Source organism: Sus scrofa, chromosome 17 (assembly GCF_054392235.1).
Source record: "Sus scrofa isolate SSC_HxYL_T2T_F1_AM1 chromosome 17, Sscrofa_HxYL_maternal_Yorkshire_Landrace_v2.0, whole genome shotgun sequence".
NCBI classification, from domain to species: Eukaryota; Metazoa; Chordata; class Mammalia; order Artiodactyla; family Suidae; genus Sus; species Sus scrofa.
In genome coordinates this window covers 40,023,642-40,044,851 of record NC_139399.1, presented here as the reverse complement: position 1 = coordinate 40,044,851, position 21,210 = coordinate 40,023,642, and the positions used below count along the sequence as shown (strand labels likewise).

Sequence of the window (21,210 nt, the reverse complement as noted above, 5' to 3'; positions counted from 1 at the left end):
ACTTTTAAATTCTTATTTTTCTTTCCTGTTTGGTTGTTCACTTATACAGATGGAAATGGATGTCCTTTTTTCGTTTAAAAATCCAACATCTCATTAGGAAAATGCAAGTACAAAATGCAAAAATACTACCACAAAAACTAAAGGAAAAGAAATTAGCACGGTATATTAAAAATAGCTAATATGACACAAATATTCATTCCTTCTCTATTTTCAGCTACTGTTTAAGGATATCACAATACATGGCATTTTTCTGTAATACTGTGCACACTGTAAATCCAAGTTATAGATTTGAAATAAAATTTTAATTCTAACCTAAAATTCACCATAGTGAATACAATCAATAATGCCATGATCCTAAATGAAAATTCATGTACACATTTCTAATTATTGGGTTAATAGGCTTATTTCCTTAATAAAAACATGGTCCTTGGATTTCCAAATTTTCCAAAACTAAAGCTTTTTTTTTAAGGTGCTATGTGTTTCAAACCTGCTTCCTCAGATGATGTCACAAATTTATGTAAGCACATATTAAATTTAAATATATTGATGCTTACACTAAAAAGGAAATTGGTACAATGGAATTTGCAAATGTAATATACAACTGCTCAGGTAATCAGATCTGCTTGCTTTACATGTCACCTATTAATCTGTAAATTATGCACAGAAATGGGAAGGATTAAGTATGTCTCCTTGAAATAGAGCTGAATGAAGATGAAAGTTCATAACCATGGCCCCTACCACTCCAGAAGCAGGTCTCAGGTAAATTCCTTGATTTCATTAGGTTCCCATGTTTGCAAAATAACATCTCCAATTATTTTTATTTATTATTACCATTTTTTCTTTTTGGCCGTGCTTGTGGCAAAGTTAAATCAATACACTAATTGGAAAGGTTCCATTTATCTAGCTCCCCTCCTCCCCCTACAGGGTTGATAATACAATCAATTAAGCACCAGGCAATGAAGCCACTCACCATGTGTTTGGCAAAGCTCCCACTGGGACCAGTGCTGCGTACCAGGTGCCCTTCAGAGGGGAAGTTAAAGTTGCCAGCATTCAGGTTTTCTCGGGTGGAATGATTACCAAAGAGAACAAATGGCTGCCTATTAGGGCTAGAGTGGCAAATCAAAAACATGATTAGAGAAGAGATTTCTGGCCAGGAAAACTTCCAAATGAATGAGTTTGTGAGCTTCTCTGAATGGCATCCTGCAGTTTGCACAAGGTGGTCAGTGCAGTCCACTCAATGCTCCCTGCTGGTTGGGAAGAGATGCCAGATTATCTCTGACTTCTACTGATATACAGGGATCAGGTCATTTAGGGACACAACTAAATCCAAGCCACGTTTACATTTTCAGCTTGCCCTGAATCTTTTTTTTTTTTTTGGTCTTTTTGCCATTTCTTGGGCCACTGATGTGGCATACAGAGGTTCCCAGGCTAGGGGTCAAATTGGAACTGTAGCCACTGGCCTATGCCAGAGCCACAGCAACATTAGGATCCGAGTCACGTCTGCAACCTACACCACAGCTCATGGCAACATTGGATCCTTAACCCACTGAGCAAGGCCAGGGATCGAACCTACAACCTCATGGTTCCTAGCCGGATTCGTTAACCACTGAGGCAAGGCGGTAACTCCCAGCTTGTCCTGATTCTTAAGAAGATCTATAAGTTTGCTGTTCATGATGCAGAAGTGGAGCAAAATCTGTTTTATACAATAGCATTTTGATGGAAATATACATTTTTAAGAATGACAGCAGTTGTGACACTCACACAGCAGACAGACAATAGGGCTGTTAACCATATCTGAGTAGCTTTCAGGAGGGAAGGAGGAAAATCAGGTTGCAAATGTTCTTACCACCACACCTACCTGTCCCTGCATCCATCCCTCTTTTCCCTCTCTTCCCTTGGCTGGACCTGTCCTTTTGTTTTTACTTTCTGCTCACTTCTCAGCTCCCTTCAATCAACACCCCCTTAAGTCATTTCACTTAAATTGCTCTTGGAAAAGTCACCAAATGCTCTTCATGTAGCATACAGCAAATTCAATGGAAAGTATTTAGCTCTTCCTTCCTTGGTTTCTCAGAAGCACCTGACATCCTCCCCTCTAAGAGCTGTTGCTTTTCAGTCTCCCTTGTCAGTCATGCTCTTCCCCTATCTGACCTCTGAATATCTGTAGGGTTTAACTATTTATTAGCTGTCTGTTCTCTCTTCTCCTCTCTCAGGATCTACCCACCAAAACAGTTCTCCTTCTGGTTCTTGCAGTAAATAAAAGGTTTCATCATCCATCCAGGGGCTGAGACAGACCTGAGGCCTCCCTGATTTCTCCTGCTCCCTCACCCTCTAAATCCAATCAACAAGCCAAATTTCACTCCTGTTTGTTCCTCCATCCACATGGTCACAAGCCTAGTCCATACCACCTTCGATTCTTCCATTCTTTCTCTGGATGACTGCAATACTTCCTCATAGTTTCCCTGCTTCCACTCTGCCTTCCTATAATCTGTTCTCCATACTGCAGAGAGGACAATCTTTCAAATATGCAAAGCCTTTATTTTCAGAAGAGCTGAAATCTTTCGCATAGCCAATATGGCCTTACATGGTCTTGCCTGGCCAACTTCTTTAGCTCCATGTAAGGTCACTCTCTCCCAACTCCCATACTTCAGCCAAACTCTTCTATGTTCCTTAACAAAAACATTTATTTTATGTTCCTTATGTTCTCATCTCAGGACCACTACTTTTCTCCCTAAATTATCTTCACTTACCATTCATACCTTTCCCCAGAAGTCAGGCTCTCCTATATGGTCTTCACTGTACCATTTTCTTATCTCCTTCAAGGCACCAATCAGAGTTTGCAATTACGTATTTCTTTATAAGGTTGCTAGATTAATGTCTTATCTTCCCACCATACTATGTACTCCATGAGGGCAGAGACTGTGTCTAGCTTATTTTTTAACCATGCATCTCTGGCTTAGTATGTCATAACTTCTCAACAAATATTCAATAACTAAAGGATATTTTAAAAAGATAAGTTTCTGTGATGGGTTCCAAGTTGTGTCCTCCCAAAATTCACATGTTAAAATCCTAACCCTCAAAGTGAGGGTATCAGGAGGCAGAAGGTGATTAGTTCATATGGATAGAGACTATATGAATGGGATTAAAAAAGAGGTTCCAGAGAGATCCCTCACCAGACACCAAATCTGCCAGTGCAATGATCCTCAATTTCCCAATCTCCAAAACTGTAATGAGGAAATATTTGTTGTTTATAAGCTATTCAGTCTATGGTATTTTTTTGTCAGAGCCGCTAAAACGGATGTTTTTATCTATACCTTTCCTTAAACTGCACTTAGTTTATGTCATGTGGGAAATCCTTTGCATTTCTTTTCATTATTCTTAAAAATAAGAATTTCCTTAAGCTTCAGGCAAACAGAGGCTCTTAAAAGTAAATATGATTCTAATTATGATGCTTAGTTCAAGCTAAGTGACACTGAGCAGAAAAAGACGACTCTGAATCCCAGGCAGGGTAGTTTGTCTCACTATAAAGTTGGATTGGAATTGGGGAAGAAAAGAAAGTAAAGATCTACTCTCATCTGTTCATCAGAGGAACTATCTCCTGCTGGGCCCTCCTGATTATCATAGCAAGAGAGGTGCTGAAGCAAGTACTTGAAAAAAACAAATGCAGCAGCCCTCTTTGCTCCCATGTTTTCCTGGGGCTGAACCTTTATGCCAGATCCCTTTTACTCCACACAATCCCATGGACACTCTGCTTTCTCTAGCTTTGCTAGGCTAGGGATTGAATAAAAAAATTTCTTTCTTTAGATTTTAGCAAGCTACAACGTTTTCGAAGCCAGTTTAATATAAAACTGTTTTTTTGTTTGTTTGTTTGTTTTGTCTTTTCTAAGGCCACTTTCATGGCATATTGAGGTTCCCAGGCTAGGGGTTTAATTAGCCGCTGGCCTATACCAGAGCAACAACAATGTGGGATCTGAGCTGTGTCTGCAACCTACACCACAGCTCACCGCAACATCAGATCCTTAACCCACTGAGCAAGGGCAGGGACCGAACCCACAACCTCATGGTTCCTAGTCGGATTCGTTAACCACTGCGCCACGACGGGAACTCCTAAAAGTGTTTTTAATACAAAAATACAAAAGCGGAAACAGACGACTTTACAGAGTATGGATTTCTTACACTGTGATGACTAAAGTCAACCCGTATTTTCTTGACTCCAGCTTCTGGACTTAGATTCTCCCCCATATCCACCCCCTTGTTAACCCCATTTTCTCTATCACCATTCAACTTTTCTTCCCAAGAATCTTACCTATTTTCAGTTATATGACTGGAGATCATTCCATGACTAAAATAACTTCTGAATGGCTAAAAAAGAAGGCAACATTATATATATTAAGATTATGATTTTATAAAACAATCATAACCCCCTCATACATGTGCATATATATATATATAGAGAGAGAGAAAGAGAGAGAGAGAGAGGGAGAAAGAGAGGGACAGAGAGAGAAGGAGGAAGCAGGAGAGATATATGTGTGTAGACTATCATAAGAACATGGGAGGACACGGGGATCACGATATGAATTTTGGGGATATATAGCAAACAAAAATCAGCAAAGTTTGGAGATTTAGGAGTTCCCGTCGTGGCGCAGTGGTTAACGAATCCGACTAGGAACCATGAGGTTGCGGGTTCGGTCCCTGCCCTTGCTCAGTGGGTTAACGATCCGGCGTTGCCGTGAGCTGTGGTGTAGGTTGCAGATGCGGCTCGGATCCCGCGTTGCTGTGGCTCTGGCATAGACCAGTGGCTACAGCTCTGATTCGACCCCTAGCCTGGGAACCTCCATATGCCGCGGGAGCGGCCCAAAGAAACAGCAAAAAGACAAAAAAAAAAAAAAAAAAAAAAAAAAAATATATATATATATATATATATATATATATATATATATATTTGTCAAATTGATAAATGAAAAGTAGTACCTCACTACTGTTTAATTTTATACTCTTGACTTTTAATGAAGTAGAATATTTCATATATGGTCAATGACCATTTGGACTTCTCTTTGGTAATTAATTGTTTATTTATATCCTCTGGATAGTTAGCAATTGGAGTTTGGGAGTCTGTCTTACTGATTTGTAAAAATTCTTTCTACAATAAAAGTACTAAATGTTGATTGAGGGTTTACCATATGAAATGCAATAGGCACTTAAATGTATTAAATCAAGTACACTTGACTCTTGAACAACACAAATTTGAACTGCACAGGATCATTTATGTGTGGCTCTCTCTCAACAGTAAATAGAACAGTAATACATGATCTGTGATTGGTTGTATCTGTAGATGCGGAAGCACAAATGTCAAGGAAATGGAGATATAGGATGGCCCTGTACAAGGAGGGATAGTGCACACAAAGGGCTGCCTGTAAGTTAAATGCAGACTGCTGATGGAGTGGAAGGTCTATGTTCCTAACCCCCAGGGCTGCTCAAGGGTCAATTGTGATCCTAGTAACAACCCATGCAGTACATTTTATCATTACCCCCTCTCTACAGATGAGCTGGCTAATTTAATTAATTTGTCCCAGGTCATGGAGCATAGTTGGGATTCTAATCAGAGTCATTTGGGAAAAAAAGATAAAATTAGATCCACATCTCCCATCATATAAACACAAAAAAAAACCCCAAGTAAATTAGGAACTTAAATTTAAAATATTAAATCACCCAAGTACTAAAAGGGTAAATTCCTCTTTAACCTTATAAGACTTTCCCTATACAATGACTCAAAATCCAGAGGCAATGAAAGAAAATATTAATAAATTTACATAAAGATAAAAGATGTGGATGGCTAAAAAACCCCAATGCAACTGATAAACAAAGAAGAAATATTTGGAATATGTATCACAGACAACTTCAAAAGACTAAACATATATATAAAAAAAACCCAACTCTTAAAAACAAGGGACAGGGAGTTCCCGTCGTGGCTAAGTGGTTAACGAATCTGACTAGGAACCATGAGGTTGCTGGTTCGATCCCTTGCTCAATGGGTTAAGGATCCGGCATTGCCGTGAGCTGTGGTGTAGGTGAGCTGTGGTGTAGGTCGCAGACAAGGCTCGGATCCGGCGTTGCTGTGGCTCTGGTGTAGGCCAGAGGCTACAGCTCTGATTCGACCCCTAGCTTGGGAATCTCCATATGCCACAGAAGCGGCTCAAGAAATGGCAAAAAGACCAAAAAAAAAAACAAAAAACAAAACAAAACAAGGGACATAAGACCTAAAACCTGTGCCCCACAGTTCAGTTAACAATACTATACCAACATTAAAATGGGGAAAAGATATGAAAATAAAATATAAAATGGCCTTCAATCATATGAAAAAGCATTCAAGCTTACTCATAATTAGAAAAGTACAAACTAAAATTACATCAAGATATCATTTCTCATCTATGAAACTGTCAAAACTTTAAAAATATGAAAACACATTCTATTGGTGAGGCTGTGGAAACAGGCACCCTCAAATGCTGCTAGGGGGAATGCAAACCTTTCTGAAGGGAAATTTGGCAACAGCTAGCACAACTACATATGTACTTACCTTTTGACCAAGCAATCGCATTACTAGACAAATAAACCTCCAACAAGATGAAAATACATAAGCACAGAGTTATTTACTATGGCAGTTTTCAATGACAAAATATTGAAAATAACCTAAATACATACACATAAGAGAGTGGCTGAACAAATTAAGATAAATCCACACACTGGACGACAGCTGAACACAGGGGTTAATTTGCAAGTAACTGACAATCTGCCTTCTGCATTCATGGTTCCTCTGCATCTGTGGCTTCAACCAATCATGAACCATGTAGTACTGTAGTATTTACTATTAAAAAATATCCTTGAGTAAGTGGACCTGGGTAGTTCAAGGCCATGTTTTTCAAGAGTCACCTGTACTATGAATTATAATAAAGAATGAGGAAAATCTCAATGAACCGACCTAGAGGGTTTTCAGGATATACTGTTAAGTGTAAATGACTACAGTACGCTATTCTTCAGTGGAACAAGTAAGAGGATATAAGAAAATACCCATGTATATGATCATTTTTACAAAAGAAACAGAAAAGATAAACCAGAAACTGAAAGAGATCTGCTACCTATCAGTAATAAAATGGGGTAGAAAAAGGGTGGGAAGAAAGTGGGAATGAGGACAGTGTAATAAGAAACCAGGAGAGACACATCACTGAGTATTTTGAATATTTTTCACTCTTAGAACTAGAAATGAGAGAAGGAAAAAGAATCCCCACGAGTTCCTGTCATGGCTCAGTGCAAATGAACCCACTAGTATCCATAGGGATGCAGGTTTGATCCCTGGCCTCACTCAGTGGGTTAAGGATCTGGCGCTGTTGTGAACTGTGGTGTAGGTCACAGAAACAGCTGGGATCCTGTTTTGCTGTGGTGTAGGCCAGTGGATACGGCTCCGATTTGACTCCTAGCCTGAGAGTTCCACATGCCTCGGGTGCAGCCCTAAATAGGCCAAAAAAAAAAAAAAAAAAAAAAAGAGTCCCCCAAACTGAGACGGGTATCAGTGAGAAGTAGGACAACCTCAAGTGGCCTTACATAGAGGTAAACTGGGGTCTCTGAAGGAAAGAAGGACAGAAAAAATAATCAACTTTCCAAATTTGATGAAACTATAAATCCACAGATCCAAAAAGCTCAACAAAACGCAAGCACAAGCAATATGATGAATATTATAGTGTGCTATATCAATCAAATTACTCAAAACCTATAATAAAAGAGGAAATCTTAAAAGCTACCAGAGGAAAAAAAGACCAGTTACGTAGAGAAGAACAAAGATAACAATGAAAGACTTCTCAAATTACAGTCAACTGAGAGGCAGTGGAACAACATCTTTTTTGTTGTTGTCTTTTTAGGGCTGCACCCACAGCATATAAAAGTTCCCAGGCTAGGGGTTGAATTGGAGCTGCAGCTTCCTGCCTACGCCACAGCCACAGCAAAGAGTGATCCAAGCCGCATCTGTGACCTACAACGCAGCTCACGGCAATGCTGGATCTTTAACCCACTGATTGAGGCCAGGGATTGAACCCACATCCTCATGGATACCAGTTGGGTTTGTTATTGCTGGACCAGGATGGGAAATCTAGAAAAACATCTTTCAGGTACTGAAAGGAAAAAAACTGTCAACCTAGAATTCTATACATTAAAAAATGAAGGTGAAATAAAAATTGTTTTTATACAAAAACTGGAAGAATTAATCATTAGAATATTTGCATCAAAAAATATTAAAGGATATCCTTCAGGGAGAAGGAAATCATACCAAATGGAAATCTGTCTACACAAGAAGAAATGAAGAGCATCAGAAAATTTAAATATCTAGGGTTAACGAATCTGAGTAGGAACCATGAGGTTGTGGGTTCGATCCCTGGCCTCATTCAGTGGGTTAATATTCCAGCATCGTCGTGAGCTGTGCGGTGGGTTGCAGATGTGGCTCGGATCCTCGTGGCTGTGGCTGTGGGGTAGGCTGGCGGCTATAGCTCCAATTTGACCCCTAGCCTGGGAACCTCCATATGCCGCTGGTGTGGCCGTAGCAATGACAATAAATAAATAAATAAATAAATAAATATCTGGGCAAATATGTTATGACTTATAAATTACTTAAATCTTTAAAAAATATTTTACTTTTTTTATGGCTGCACCTGTGTCACATGCAAATTCCTAAACTAGGACTAATATGAGCCACAGCTGCAACCTATGCCACAGCTTTGTCATGCCAGATCCTTTTACCCACTGTACCAGGCCAGGGACTGAATGTGCACCTCCACAGTGACCAGAGCTGCTGCAGTCAGATTCCTTACCCACTGTGCCATAGCAGGAACTCCTAAATTTTTAAAAAACATTTTAAAAGACTTTTAAAAGACAAAAAACTGAATGTTTAAATATAGTAACATCAATAAATTGGGGGCTTATAACACAATGTAAAAGTAAAATGCATGACCACAAAGATCAACTTCATTTGCAAAGATCAGGAATAGGGCTTGTCCTGGGTCACACTGGAACACAGGAGAACTGAGGACAGGCAGTGCAAGCCGAAAGTAAGCGCAAGTGCAAGCTCCAGATCCTTCTTTTGATTCTTCCTGTTTACTAGTTTTAGGAACAGTTCTGTACCTTGGTTCTTGATTTACACACCTCAGTTTACCCATGGAGTGGGTCTAAGCCTGAACCTAGTAACTTCACTATCATTGTTTGTCTAGAAAGAAAGCTTGGCATTACCTAGAGGTTCAACTGATAAAGATATGCTATCCACCTGTAAAGAATTATTCCTCGGCTTATTAACTGATGCCCCAAAGAATTTCTGTCTGACAGAGGCACCACCCCTATCAATGAGTATTTTACTTACATAGAAGCTTTTACACACACAAAATCAATATCTTATACAGGGACTGGCATGGGAGTTAAGAACTTTTTGCAGCATGCAACAAAGCTTAAGGAAATGATAACCAAATTAGGATTGACTCTACTGTACTCCGACAAAAATTTTCAGTAAAACTAAGAACAATAAATTAACCAGTTTCTTCTTTCTCTTTGACCCTTCCTTTACATACCTCACCCGCCTGAGATTCGGACAGTTCTAGCAGAAAAGGAATTTCTGTATCAAAATTAGCAAAGAAGCTAGCCCACTGATGTTCAAAAGCCACCAAATCCTAGAAAGAAAACAAAACAGACAATGTGTTTGGTCATTTACGGAGGTACATTAGCACGAAACCACATCTGACCTCAAAATATCAGACCATTTAAATATGTTGTTTAAAAGGTAGTAGCAAACTACTGATGCCAAGTGAAAGAAGCCAGATATAAAAGACTACCTGGTATATGAAATACATAAAAAAGATAAATCTATAAAGCATAAAGCAGGTAAGTATTTTGCATGGAGCTGGGAATGGGAATGTAGAATGTCTGCAAGTGAGCACATGGGAAATTTCTGGGTTGATAACAATGCTGTAAAATTCAAATTGTGATGATGGTTGCACAGCTCTGGGTAAATTTACTAAAAATCACTGAACTATAGATTTAAAATGGGTGAATTTTTGGAGTTCCCACTGTGGCACAACAGGTTAAGGATCCAGTATTGTCTCTGCACAAGCTCAGGTCACTGCTGAGATATGAGTTCAATCCCCAGCCCAGTGCAGTGCATTAAGGACCAGGTGTCGCTGTAGCTGTGGCACAGGTCACAGCTGTGGCTTGGATTTGATCCTTGGACTGGGAACTTCCACATGCCATGGGTGCAGCACTCCCCCCACCAAAAAAAAGAAGGATGAATTTTATGTATATAAATTATATTCCAATAAAAAAGCTGTTTTATATATTCCAATAAAGCTGTGTTTAAAAAAGTTAGGAGTTCCTTGGTGGCCTAGTGGGTTAAAGATCTGGCATTGTCACTGCTGGTGGCTCAGGTTCAATATCCCAGGGACTTACACATGCTGCAGCACCACCCACCCCCAGACACATACACACAAAAGACAATAATTAGCAACCCTGTTGAAGAGGAGTTATTTATTAGGCACCTGAAGTTATTTAATTATTAGATACTACACTTAGTAGTACCCAAAGGGGTCACATCAGTGAAGCTTTGTTCAAGGGCAAATTAGTTGACTTTAGTTAGAAGTTCAGTGGGACCAGAGCCTTCCTCCTCCACCTCCTTCTCCTAGTGGGAGCCTAAGAGAAGAACTGCACCTTCTCAGCTGATTCTCCTCTATGTATAGCTTGCCTCCCTCCTCCATCCCAGCTGCTGTTCACCCTCCTCTCTTAACTCATTCCTGTTCCCAGGGAGCCACATTGGTTTGTGCTGCTGGCTTTTCTTTAAGGTATCATCAATTAACCCAAAATATTAGCTATAATTACTTGCTTGATTGAGATATTCAAGTGATATCTTTGTGCTTATTATGAAGTTGCTGTTAATTTGTACTCCAATTGGATAGTGGCCTTCTAAGTTCAACTCACACTGTGTAAGTATACATGTCAAACACCCAGCCTAGTGCCTTGCTGAGAACAGGCATCTTGTTTGCTACACTAGAATTGGCTGTCCAGATCTATGCTCTTCCCTACGCTTCTATTTAAGGATACATAAATACTCAGGCCTATGAACTCAGTGTTAGCCATGCACCAATTCTACTCCTGGCCCTAGGCATAAAGCATCATGGATCTCTGCTGGAAATGCTTAACATAGGCAACATTCTCAGGTCAGAATCAAGGTGGAAGAGGAGTAGGACGCAGAGCTCACCTCCTCCCACAAATAATCCCCCCCAACCCCCCTCCAAAAAAAAAATCTACACGTAGAACTAGCATAGAATATCTACTGTACACTGGCAGAAGACCTCAGACTCCCCCAAAGGGCAGGAAAACCCCCATACAATTGGGTAGGACCAAAGGGAACAAAAAGAGAGAGAAAAGAGAAAAAAAAGGAATCAGGACAGGACCAGAACTCCTGGGAGGGATCTATGAAAGAGAAAAGGAATCCACGCATTGGGAAGACCCCTGACTGGTGGAGATATCAGCACCCCTATGTTCACAGCAGCACTATTCACAATAGTCAAGACATGGAAGCAACCTAAATGTCCATCAACAGATGAAGGTGTGGTATATATATACAATAGAATATTACCCAGCCATAAAAAATAGAACAGGGAGTTCCCTGCATGACTCAGCGGGTTAACGAATCTGACTAGGATCCACAAGGATGCAGGTTCGATCCCTGGCCTCACTCAGTGGGTTAATGATCCAGCGTTGCTGTGAGCTGTGGTGTAGGTTGCAGACTGGCTCAGATCTGGCATTGCTGTGGCTCTGGCGTAGGCCAGCAGCTGTAGCTCTGATTCAACCCCTAGCCTGTGAACGTCCTTATGTCGCAAGTGTGGCCCTAATCCCCCCAGGAAAAAAAAAGGAAAAGAAAAAAATATAATGCCATTTTCAGTAACATAGATGCAACTAGAGATTATCATACTAAGTCAGAAAGAGAAAGATAAATACCATATGATATCACTCATATGTGTCTAAAATATGGCACAAATGAACCTATCTACAGAACAGAAACACAGAGAACAGATTTGTGGTTGCTGAAGGGGGAGGGAGTGGGCTGGACTGTGAGTTTGGGGTTAGTAGATGCAAACTATGACATTTAGAATGGATGAGCAGGGAGTTCCCGTTGTGGCGCAGTGGTTAACAAATCCGACTAGGAACCATGAGGTTGCGGGTTCGGTCCCTGCCCTTGCTCAGTGGGTTAACGATCCGGCGTTGCCGTGAGCTGTGGTGTAGGTTGCAGACGCGGCTCGGATCCTGCATTGCTGTGGCTCTGGCGTAGGCCGGTGGCTACAACTCCCATTAGACCCCTAGCCTGGGAACCTCCATATGCCACGGGAGTGGCCCAAAGAAATAGCAGAAAGACAAAAAAAGAAAAAAAAAAAAAAAGAATGGATGAGCAATGAGGTCCTAGCACAGGAAACTATATCTAATTTCTTGGATGACGGAAGATAATATAAAAAAAGGAATGTGTGTATATATATATGGCTGGGTCACTTCGCTGCACAGCAGAAATTGGCACAACACTGTACATCAACTGTACTTTGGAGTTCCCGTTGTGGCACAGCAGAAACGAGTCCGACTAGGAACCATGAGGTTGCAGGTTCAATCCCTGGCCTTGCTCAGTGAGTTAAGGATCCAGTGTTGCTGTGAGCTGTGGTGTAGGTCACAGACGCAGCTCGGATCCTGAGTTGCTGTGGCTATGGCATAGGCTGGCAGCCACACTTCCAATTAGACCCCTAGCCTAAATTAGACTCCACATGCCGCAGATGCAGCCCTAAAAAGATCCCCCCCCCCAAATCAACAGTACTTTAATTAAAAAAAAAACAAAAAAAACCAACATTTTCGAATGCTTCACTACCTGCTGCCCAGACTATCTATCTATCTATCTATCTATCTATCTATCTATCTATCTATATATTTTTTTTTGTCTTTTGTCTTTTGGTTGTTGTTGTTGTTGCTATTTCTTGGGCCGCTCCCGCGGCATATGGAGGTTCCCAGGCTAGGGGTTGAATCGGAGCTGTAGCCACCGGCCTATGCCAGAGCCACAGCAACACGGGATCCGAGCCACATCTGCAACCTACACCACAGCTCACGGCAACGCCGGATCGTTAACCCACTGAGCAAGGGCAGGGACCGAACCCGCAACCTCATGGTTCCTAGTCGGATTCGTTAACCACTGCGCCACGACGGGAACTCCAGACTATCTATATTTTATTTATAGGATATATATATACACACACACACGGACATATTACATTAAATAAAATATGTATTATATACATGTCTAAAATTATTTTTAGTAATATATAAGAGAGAGTGCTAATATTGTTTTCTCAATGTTTTATATATATTGTAGGATAAAAAATGAGGCATACATATGTACCTGTGTAAATATATATGTGTGTGCACATATATGTGCACGTGCACACCACGCACACACCATGGGGAGAGAAAAAGCCAGGGGGCGACGGAGAGAGAAAAGAATTTACTAGTTCTGTCCACTGAAGAGATCTAGAAACAATGACCAAAACAGTAGCAATGAGTATTTGTAGCACCCAGACTATGGTGCTGAAATAGTTCTCACTTAAAGAAACCGTTCCTTACTAGAGAAATGACTGACTTCAGGTCTGAGACAGGAAATGCACAAGATAAGCCTGGAATATCTTGCCATAGTATTTGGCAGGGAAGTTAGCAAGGACTATTAGGATTTGTGACCAACCTGAAGTTAGTCTACTGCCCAAAGATAGAACAATTTAGAGCATCAGTAAAGATGACAACTGCAATGGAGAGAAACACATCAAGTATGTTTAAATCTACGTTCAAAATTAGATATATTTAAAGAAACTTTTTTTTTACTGGTTGCTTTTAAAGAATGGTGGGAAACCAATCTTATTTTGAAAATTGATTAAGTAAAAGCAAGAATTCAAGCATTTATCCTGCTTTTCCTACACAAATGTCACCACCGCATAACCAAATAGCATTTCTCCTTAGAGAAGTAATATAAAGTAATTACAGAACTAGAGTAGCACCATTTTGCAATATTGAATTATGAATCTAATTAATGAAGCAAAGATCTAAGGATTGCACATCAAAGAGTATTCACAAAATAAAGAAAACCAATTAGATACACAAACTTCTTGGTAGAACACAACAGCCTCTAGGAAGTAATCTTCCCTCTAAAAAAAATCAATTCTGAAACTGATTAAACCTCTAGATTCAATTACCAATAATCAGGAAATAGAGAAGATGGGGAAGCTATTAAACTACATCATGGGAATGCACTCAACAAAATCCCAGTGAGGACACCTATAGGACAAATGACATGATTCTTCAATAGAGTTAGCAAGGGGTGTGTGGAAACAAAGAAATGGAGGGGGAACTTATACATTGAAAGAAACTTAATTCACACCTAAGGAGGCAAAGCTAAACTACATGTTTAAGGAAGCACATTTGGATGATAAAACTGCAAAGAAAAGTAAGGAAGTGATTACCATAGAATTCATGATAGTACTCTTCTTGGGGGAGGAGGAAGGAGGTGACAGATTCAGCAGAAAGCACTCATATTGCTTCTGGGGTGACTAGGAAGGTTCTATTGCTTTGTTTTATAATAATTATTAGGTCATATATTAGTTTCACGCTGCTTTCTGAATCAGATTTCTGAATCTGTGTTATTTTAGTAAAGTCTTTAAAAACAAATACACGTGTAATATATATTCCTTACAGAAAACTCAGAAAATACAGAATAAAATCATTCACATTTTGGGAAGTACACCCTCATCTTATTTTTACATAGGTATTTTATAATTTATACAAATATATAACTGGTAATTTACAATTTCTTGGGTCAGACTGCTTTGCCATACCACCTCTGCACTTTGGGCCAGTAAACCAGATCTTCTGAGTTTGGGATCCAGACCCACTGCTATTAGGTTCAATCAGTTGCCCTGATTCTAGGGTCAGGAGAGTCTTCCCACTTTGGCACTGGGTTACTCCCACATGGACTGTGAAAGGAAGGACATTCCCCACTCTTCCAGTTAATACACTCATCACAGACCTTCAATGTCTGCCCAACTATTTGGTCCAAGACCTTCAGTGGTCTGTCCATTTCCAGCTAGCTGTCACATCTTAGCACTGAAATTATGATTAGATTCAGGAAGACCTGTGCTAGAACCTTTGCTTTGCCTCTTACTGGCTGTGTGACTTTGGGCAAGGAAACTAACCTGAGCCTCAAATGGCTTATGTGCATAATGGGGGGGGGGAATATTATTTATCTTTCAGAGATTTTATAGGAATTAAAAGAAATATCCTGTAGAAAATGCTTATTATCAGGGCTTGCACATTAGGTGCCTACAGTACTTGTCAACTGTTCTGCCTCTACTGTCGGCTAGCTGGAGGTGGCTAAAAACATCTGCACCTCCCCTTGATTTCCTGACACTTGTCTGCTCTGTCTCTCAGATACCCATAATGCACATCATTGGCCTCAGGGAAGTCACATCTGAGTCTGTGCACTCCAGCATGGGCCTGTGCCTTGCATGTTTGGCTCTGTCTGATCCCTTGGGCTATACCAGAGTGCTTCACTTTGTGAGACCTAGGAAAACAAAAAGAACTAATATAGCTACTAGTAGAGAATACATTTTATTTTCCAATTCTATTTAGAAACAGACTTAGAAGTGTGTTTCTGTTTTAATGGCATACATGGTGACACTCACCTTATTTTGGGTCTATGATAAAAAGTGGAGCAGTAGCCCTTCTTAGCTATCTTCTAGGTGAAAAACACCGTGCGCTTTGGAGGATACACAAAAGGAGACTGGCACTTTGCTCCCCAAAATCTCCCCCGAGGGAGGTGGATATGTCAGTACTAATTATAGAATAAAATGGTATGAATCATTAAATACTGCTTTCAGCTTCATGCCATGACTAAAATGGATGATATGATGAATTCTTATACTAAAAATAGTTAGCATTATATATGAAATGTTCATATTAAATTGTCCTGACATCTTTGTGTACTGCTCTATGCCCACTTCATAGATGAGGAGACTGGGGCACTGAATAGTACAGTGACCTGAGGATGCAGTACTAGCAAGCAGCAAAAGTGAAGATATATCTGGGTAAGAGATACCCAGAGCCCGTGTGCCTTCTATCAGACAAACTATTCTATTTAGAATAGAATAAACAGTGCATTTGTGGAAATGGATACTGTGTATGGAGGTAGAACTGGTTAGCTGGACCTTATGATGAAGAAGAGAACATCTATCTGCTCAGACTCCTCAAGGCCAAATCCACAAGACAGGCCCAGACAGGTATCAAGGTCAGATAAGCAGTAAGGAGTTTCCGTCATGGCTCAGTGGTAACAAACCCAACTAGTATCCATGAGGATGTGGCTTCAATGTCTGGCCTCACTCAGTGGGTTAAGAATCTCGCATTGCTGTGGCTATGGTGTGGGCCAGAAGCAGCAGCTCTGATATGACCCCTAGCCTGGGAACTTCCATATGCCGTGGGTACAGCCCTAAAAGGACAAAAAAAAAAAAATTGGTCAGTCAGATAAGCAGCAAAAGTCTTCAAACCACAAAGGGACCAGTGTGCCTTGGCCTGTGGCCACCAGGTAAGAGCTCTGAACTTCAGACAGAAGTCTTAGCCCTAGGCAATGTCTACTCTCAGGTGATTCAAAGGGAAAAGAAACTTAATTACAATACTTAATAGTATTTTTAAGAATTACATAATGTAATAAATAGAAGAACATGAAGATAAATAAAAAAAAACAACCAGTAAGACTATGTTTTGAAGTTTCTAGGACAGAAACACAAATTATTTTGCAAAGATGAGAAAATACCGTGCTTGTTCACTTTTCTCGCCAAATGTACGTTTTAAAAACTTTATTAAAGTATAGCTCATTTACAATGTTGTATTAAATTCTGCTGTACAGCAAAATGATTCAGTTTTACATATATACTTTTTCATATTCTTTACCATTATGGTTTACCATGGGATAATGAATATAATTCCCTGTGCTATACAATAGGACCGTATTTTTTTGTTTTAAATTTTATGGCTACACCCTCAGCGTAATGAAGTTCCCAGGACAGGGACTGAATCTGAGCTACAACCTCAGCTTAGGCCACAGCTGCAGCAATGCTGGATCTGGGGGTCAAACCCGTGCCTCCACAGCGACCTGAGCTGTTGCAGTCAGATTTTTTTTTTTCTTTCTGGGGCCACACCTGTGGCATATGGAAGTTCCCAAGCTAGGGGTCAAATCAGAGCTGCGGTTGTCAGCCTAGAACAGCCACAGCAACTTGGGATCCAAGCTGTATCTGCCACCACAGCTCATGGCAACACCGTGTTCTTTTTTTTTTTTTTTTGGTCTTTTTGCTATTTCTTTGGGCCGCTTCTGCGGCATATGGAGGTTCCCAGGCTTGGGGTCTAATCAGAGCTGTAGCTGCCAGCCTACACCAGAGCCACAGCAACGCGGGATCCGAGCCGCGTCTGCAACCTACACCACAGCTCACGGCAACGCCGGATCGTTAACCCACTGAGCAAGGGCAGGGACCGAACCCGCAACCTCATGGTTCCTAGTCGGATTCGTTAACCACTGCACCACAACGGGAACTCCGCAACACCGTATTCTTAACTCACTGAACAAGGCCAGGGATCGAACCTGCATCCTCACGGATACTAGTTGGGTTTGTAACCTGCTGAGCCACAACAGGAACTCACTGCAGTGAGGTTTTTAACCCACTATGCTTCAGCAGGAACTCTCTAAAGTAGAATCCTGTTGTTTATCCATCATATACATAATAGTTTGCATCTGCTAACTCCAAATTCCCAAGCCAACCCTCTCCCTGCCACTCCTGGCAACCACAAATCTGTTCTCTATGTCTGTGAGTCTGTTTCTGATTTGTAGACAAGTTTATTTGTGTCACATTTTAGGTTCCATGTAGAAGTGATATCATACGGTATTTGTCCTTCTCTTCCTGACTTACTTTACTTAGTATGATAAATTCTGTCTATCCATGTTGCTACAAATGGCATTATTTCAATCTTACTTAGGGTTGAGTAATATCCCACTGTGTTTGGGTGTAAGTATGTATGTGTACAAGCATGGTATGGTATACATATATCTATATATGTATGTATACACCACACACACACACATATATATACCACATCTTTATCACATTCATCTGTCAATGGAAATTTAGGTTGACTAAACACATTTTGAACATCTTTCTAGATCAAATCTCATAGTGGTCTACAAGTTCTTTCTGTGGGAAAGAAGCATGGATCTGTAGGCTCTCTGGCCCTTGAAGAGCTGACTGACTAGTCAAAATTACGGCCCAGATGCTAATTTTTTGGCCATGCCCACAGCATGCAGACATTCCCAGGCCAGGCATCAAACTCATGCCACAGCAGTGACAATGCTGGATCCTTAACCTTCTGAGCCACCAGGGAACTCCCTAGACGCTAATTCTGACTTTAAGATTAGCAGTCTTAGCAAAGAGAAAACACATGTTAACAGGAAAAGTGTTTGGATAGCGAGTAGAAAAAGGGTTTTCTTTTTTTCCTCTCTCTCTCCTCTAGTTCAGAAACTCTATAGGCTTACCTTCAAGTCTACTGAACTTTTCTTCATTTGTATCTAATTTGTTGAATAATTAGCCAATCTAATAAATCCTTTAATTCTATACAACATATACATATATTTTAATTTCTAGCATTTCCACTTGGTTTTTTGTTAGTTTTCAGGTCTCTGCTAAAATTCCTCATCTCGTCATGTTGGCCCCTTTTCTTCCAGATTCTTTAGCACTTTTATCAGTTATTTAAATTCCCCATTGGTCAATTCCAGCATCTGGGTGAACTTCTACTGACTATTTCCTTTCCTGACTAGATCAAAATTTCTTAATTCTTCCTGTCTTATAATTTTTTTTTATCACATGCCAGACATTTTGTATAAAGGAATGGTAACAATGAAACAAATAATATTTACCTTGAGGATACAGCATAGTGTAGTGGGTATAAACATGTTCAATCATATTTGGTACAAGAAATACCATCTTACCTTATTATTTCTAAATAAAATTAAATCTGGCTCTATAGCTTTTACTCTTCCTGTTACATGAAAGGTCTACTACCAGACATTAAAAGGGCTTCCTTTCACTTATTCATGATATCATCTAAGAATAGCAAGCTTATCAGAAATGAGAAAACCAGGAAAGGACCTGGTTCACAGCTCATGATGATTACCACTGGTGCTTCTTCACTGCAGGATGTCACTGCTGTTCCAGGTGAACTTAAAGACGCTCTCCTTATAATACTGTAAATTAACTATACCTCAATAAAATTTTCTAAAAAAAAAAAATGCTCTCTTAAGTGGTTCCATTCCACTGACTTGCAGAGATGCTTGCAATGTTCTCAAAACTACAATACTATGCCTAACCTCACATATGATCTACAGCTTGCTCACATTCAGGACACTGTAGATTAAGTGGGGAATGCGTTTCAGACAGTTTGCACTAAACTGCTTATTTCTCTTAGTATCTGTGGTTAAATTTTCTTTATCATGCTTACTTCTTTAAAGTCATAGATTTTTGCATTTTCACTCTTCTCTGTAATTAGGCAAGCCATGATTGATGCTAATGATTAGGTATTTTCTTTTTAAAAAGTGCTTCACAATAGGTTTTTTTTGGCAGGGGAATGTTTGCAGCATGCAGAATTCCCTGGCCAGGGCTCAAACCCACATCACAGCAGCAGCCAGCACCAAAGCAGAGATAATGCTGGATCCTTAACCCATTGAGCCACCAGGAAACTCCAACAGGTATTTGTTTAATTTGTTTTAATAGGTATGACATAATTGACATATAATATTGTGAGAGATCAGATCTTCTTTAAGAACAAAAAGTTCAGGTTTTATTTTTCTTTTATATTCCTATTCTATTAAAAATGTTTAAACATGAGTTCCCACTGTGGCTCAGCAGGTTAAGAACCTGACTAGTATCCATGAGGATGTGGATTCAATCCCTGGCCTTGCTCAGTGGGTTAAGGATCTGGCACTGGTGAGAGCTGTGGCATAGGTCACAGATACAGTTTGGATCTGGTGTTGCTATGGCTGTGGCATAGGCTGGCAGCTGCAGTTCCGACCCAATCCCTAGCCTGGGAACTTCCATACTACGGGTACCAAGCTAAAAAGAAAAAAAAAAAAAACAAAAACAACCCAGCAGGGACCCAAGCCACAGTAGTGACAACTTTGGATCCTTAATTCACTGTGCCACCAGTGAATTCCAGAATTTTTAAAATATGATACTGTTTGCTAACATAAAAATACATGCATAAATATTATATTAATATACATTAGCACTAATATTAATAAATAAGTAAGACTAATGTGTTTTCATTTTTGGAATTATTTTTGTTGGGTCTTTACTTCACAGCTAATTTCATTAAAAGGCTACATACATACTGGAAGTTCCTGTTGTGGCTCAGCAGTTACCCAACTAGTATTCATGATGATTCAGGTTTGATTCCTGGTCTCATTCATCAGGTTAAGGATCCAGTGTTGCCATGAGCTGTGGTGTAGGTCGCAGACTCAGCTTAGATCCCGCGTTGCCTCGACTGTGGCGTAGGCTGGCAGCTATAGCTCCAATTTGACCCCTAGCCTGATAACTTCCATACACTGTGGTTGTAGCCCTAAAAAGAAAAAAAAAAAAAGCGGTTCTTTTCAATGCATATCCATCCGTGACTGCTGAGAGATACTACTAAGTTGTTTAACCAACATACCTATTCCTTAGTCTTCTTTGTTGCTCCTCACTGCAAACTGCTTCACCCACCCTGAAATTTTTTTTCAAAGTTCAGATGAAAAATTAATTCCTAACTCTTTAATCCAGGAGTCAGTAAATTATAGTACATAGGTAGGCCATTTTTTTAATAAATAAAGTTTCCTTTGAATGCAGACACACGTATTTGTTAAAGCACTGTCTTATCATGGCATTGTTGAATAGTTCCAACAGAGACATAGGGCCCACAAGGCCTGAAATATTACTATCTATCCCTTTACTGAAACATGCTGTCAACCTCTATCTAATCCTTGGTTCCATAGGATACCCTGAAAGGCATACCCCAACTTTTTTATCTTTTCATGCCAGAGAAAGAGTG

General features: G+C 40.0%; 1 protein-coding gene across 6 annotated transcripts in view; it reads right to left on the bottom strand.

Annotated features, from left to right (window-relative positions):
• DNAAF9 (dynein axonemal assembly factor 9) overlaps window positions 1-21,210 on the bottom strand; it is a 152,369-nt gene that overhangs the window by 76,242 nt on the left and 54,917 nt on the right. For all 6 annotated transcript variants that reach the window (XR_014832059.1, XM_021078125.2, XM_021078124.2 and 3 more), the window contains exons 8-10: window positions 9,597-9,695; window positions 4,304-4,359; window positions 971-1,106 (exon numbers count right to left, since the gene is read on the bottom strand). Coding sequence is in view for 5 of the 6 variants with exons in the window: in XM_021078125.2 (XP_020933784.2) it covers window positions 971-1,106; window positions 4,304-4,359; window positions 9,597-9,695 (291 nt within the window). In the remaining variant the exon portion in view is untranslated. The remainder of the gene's footprint in view (window positions 1-970; window positions 1,107-4,303; window positions 4,360-9,596; window positions 9,696-21,210) is intronic.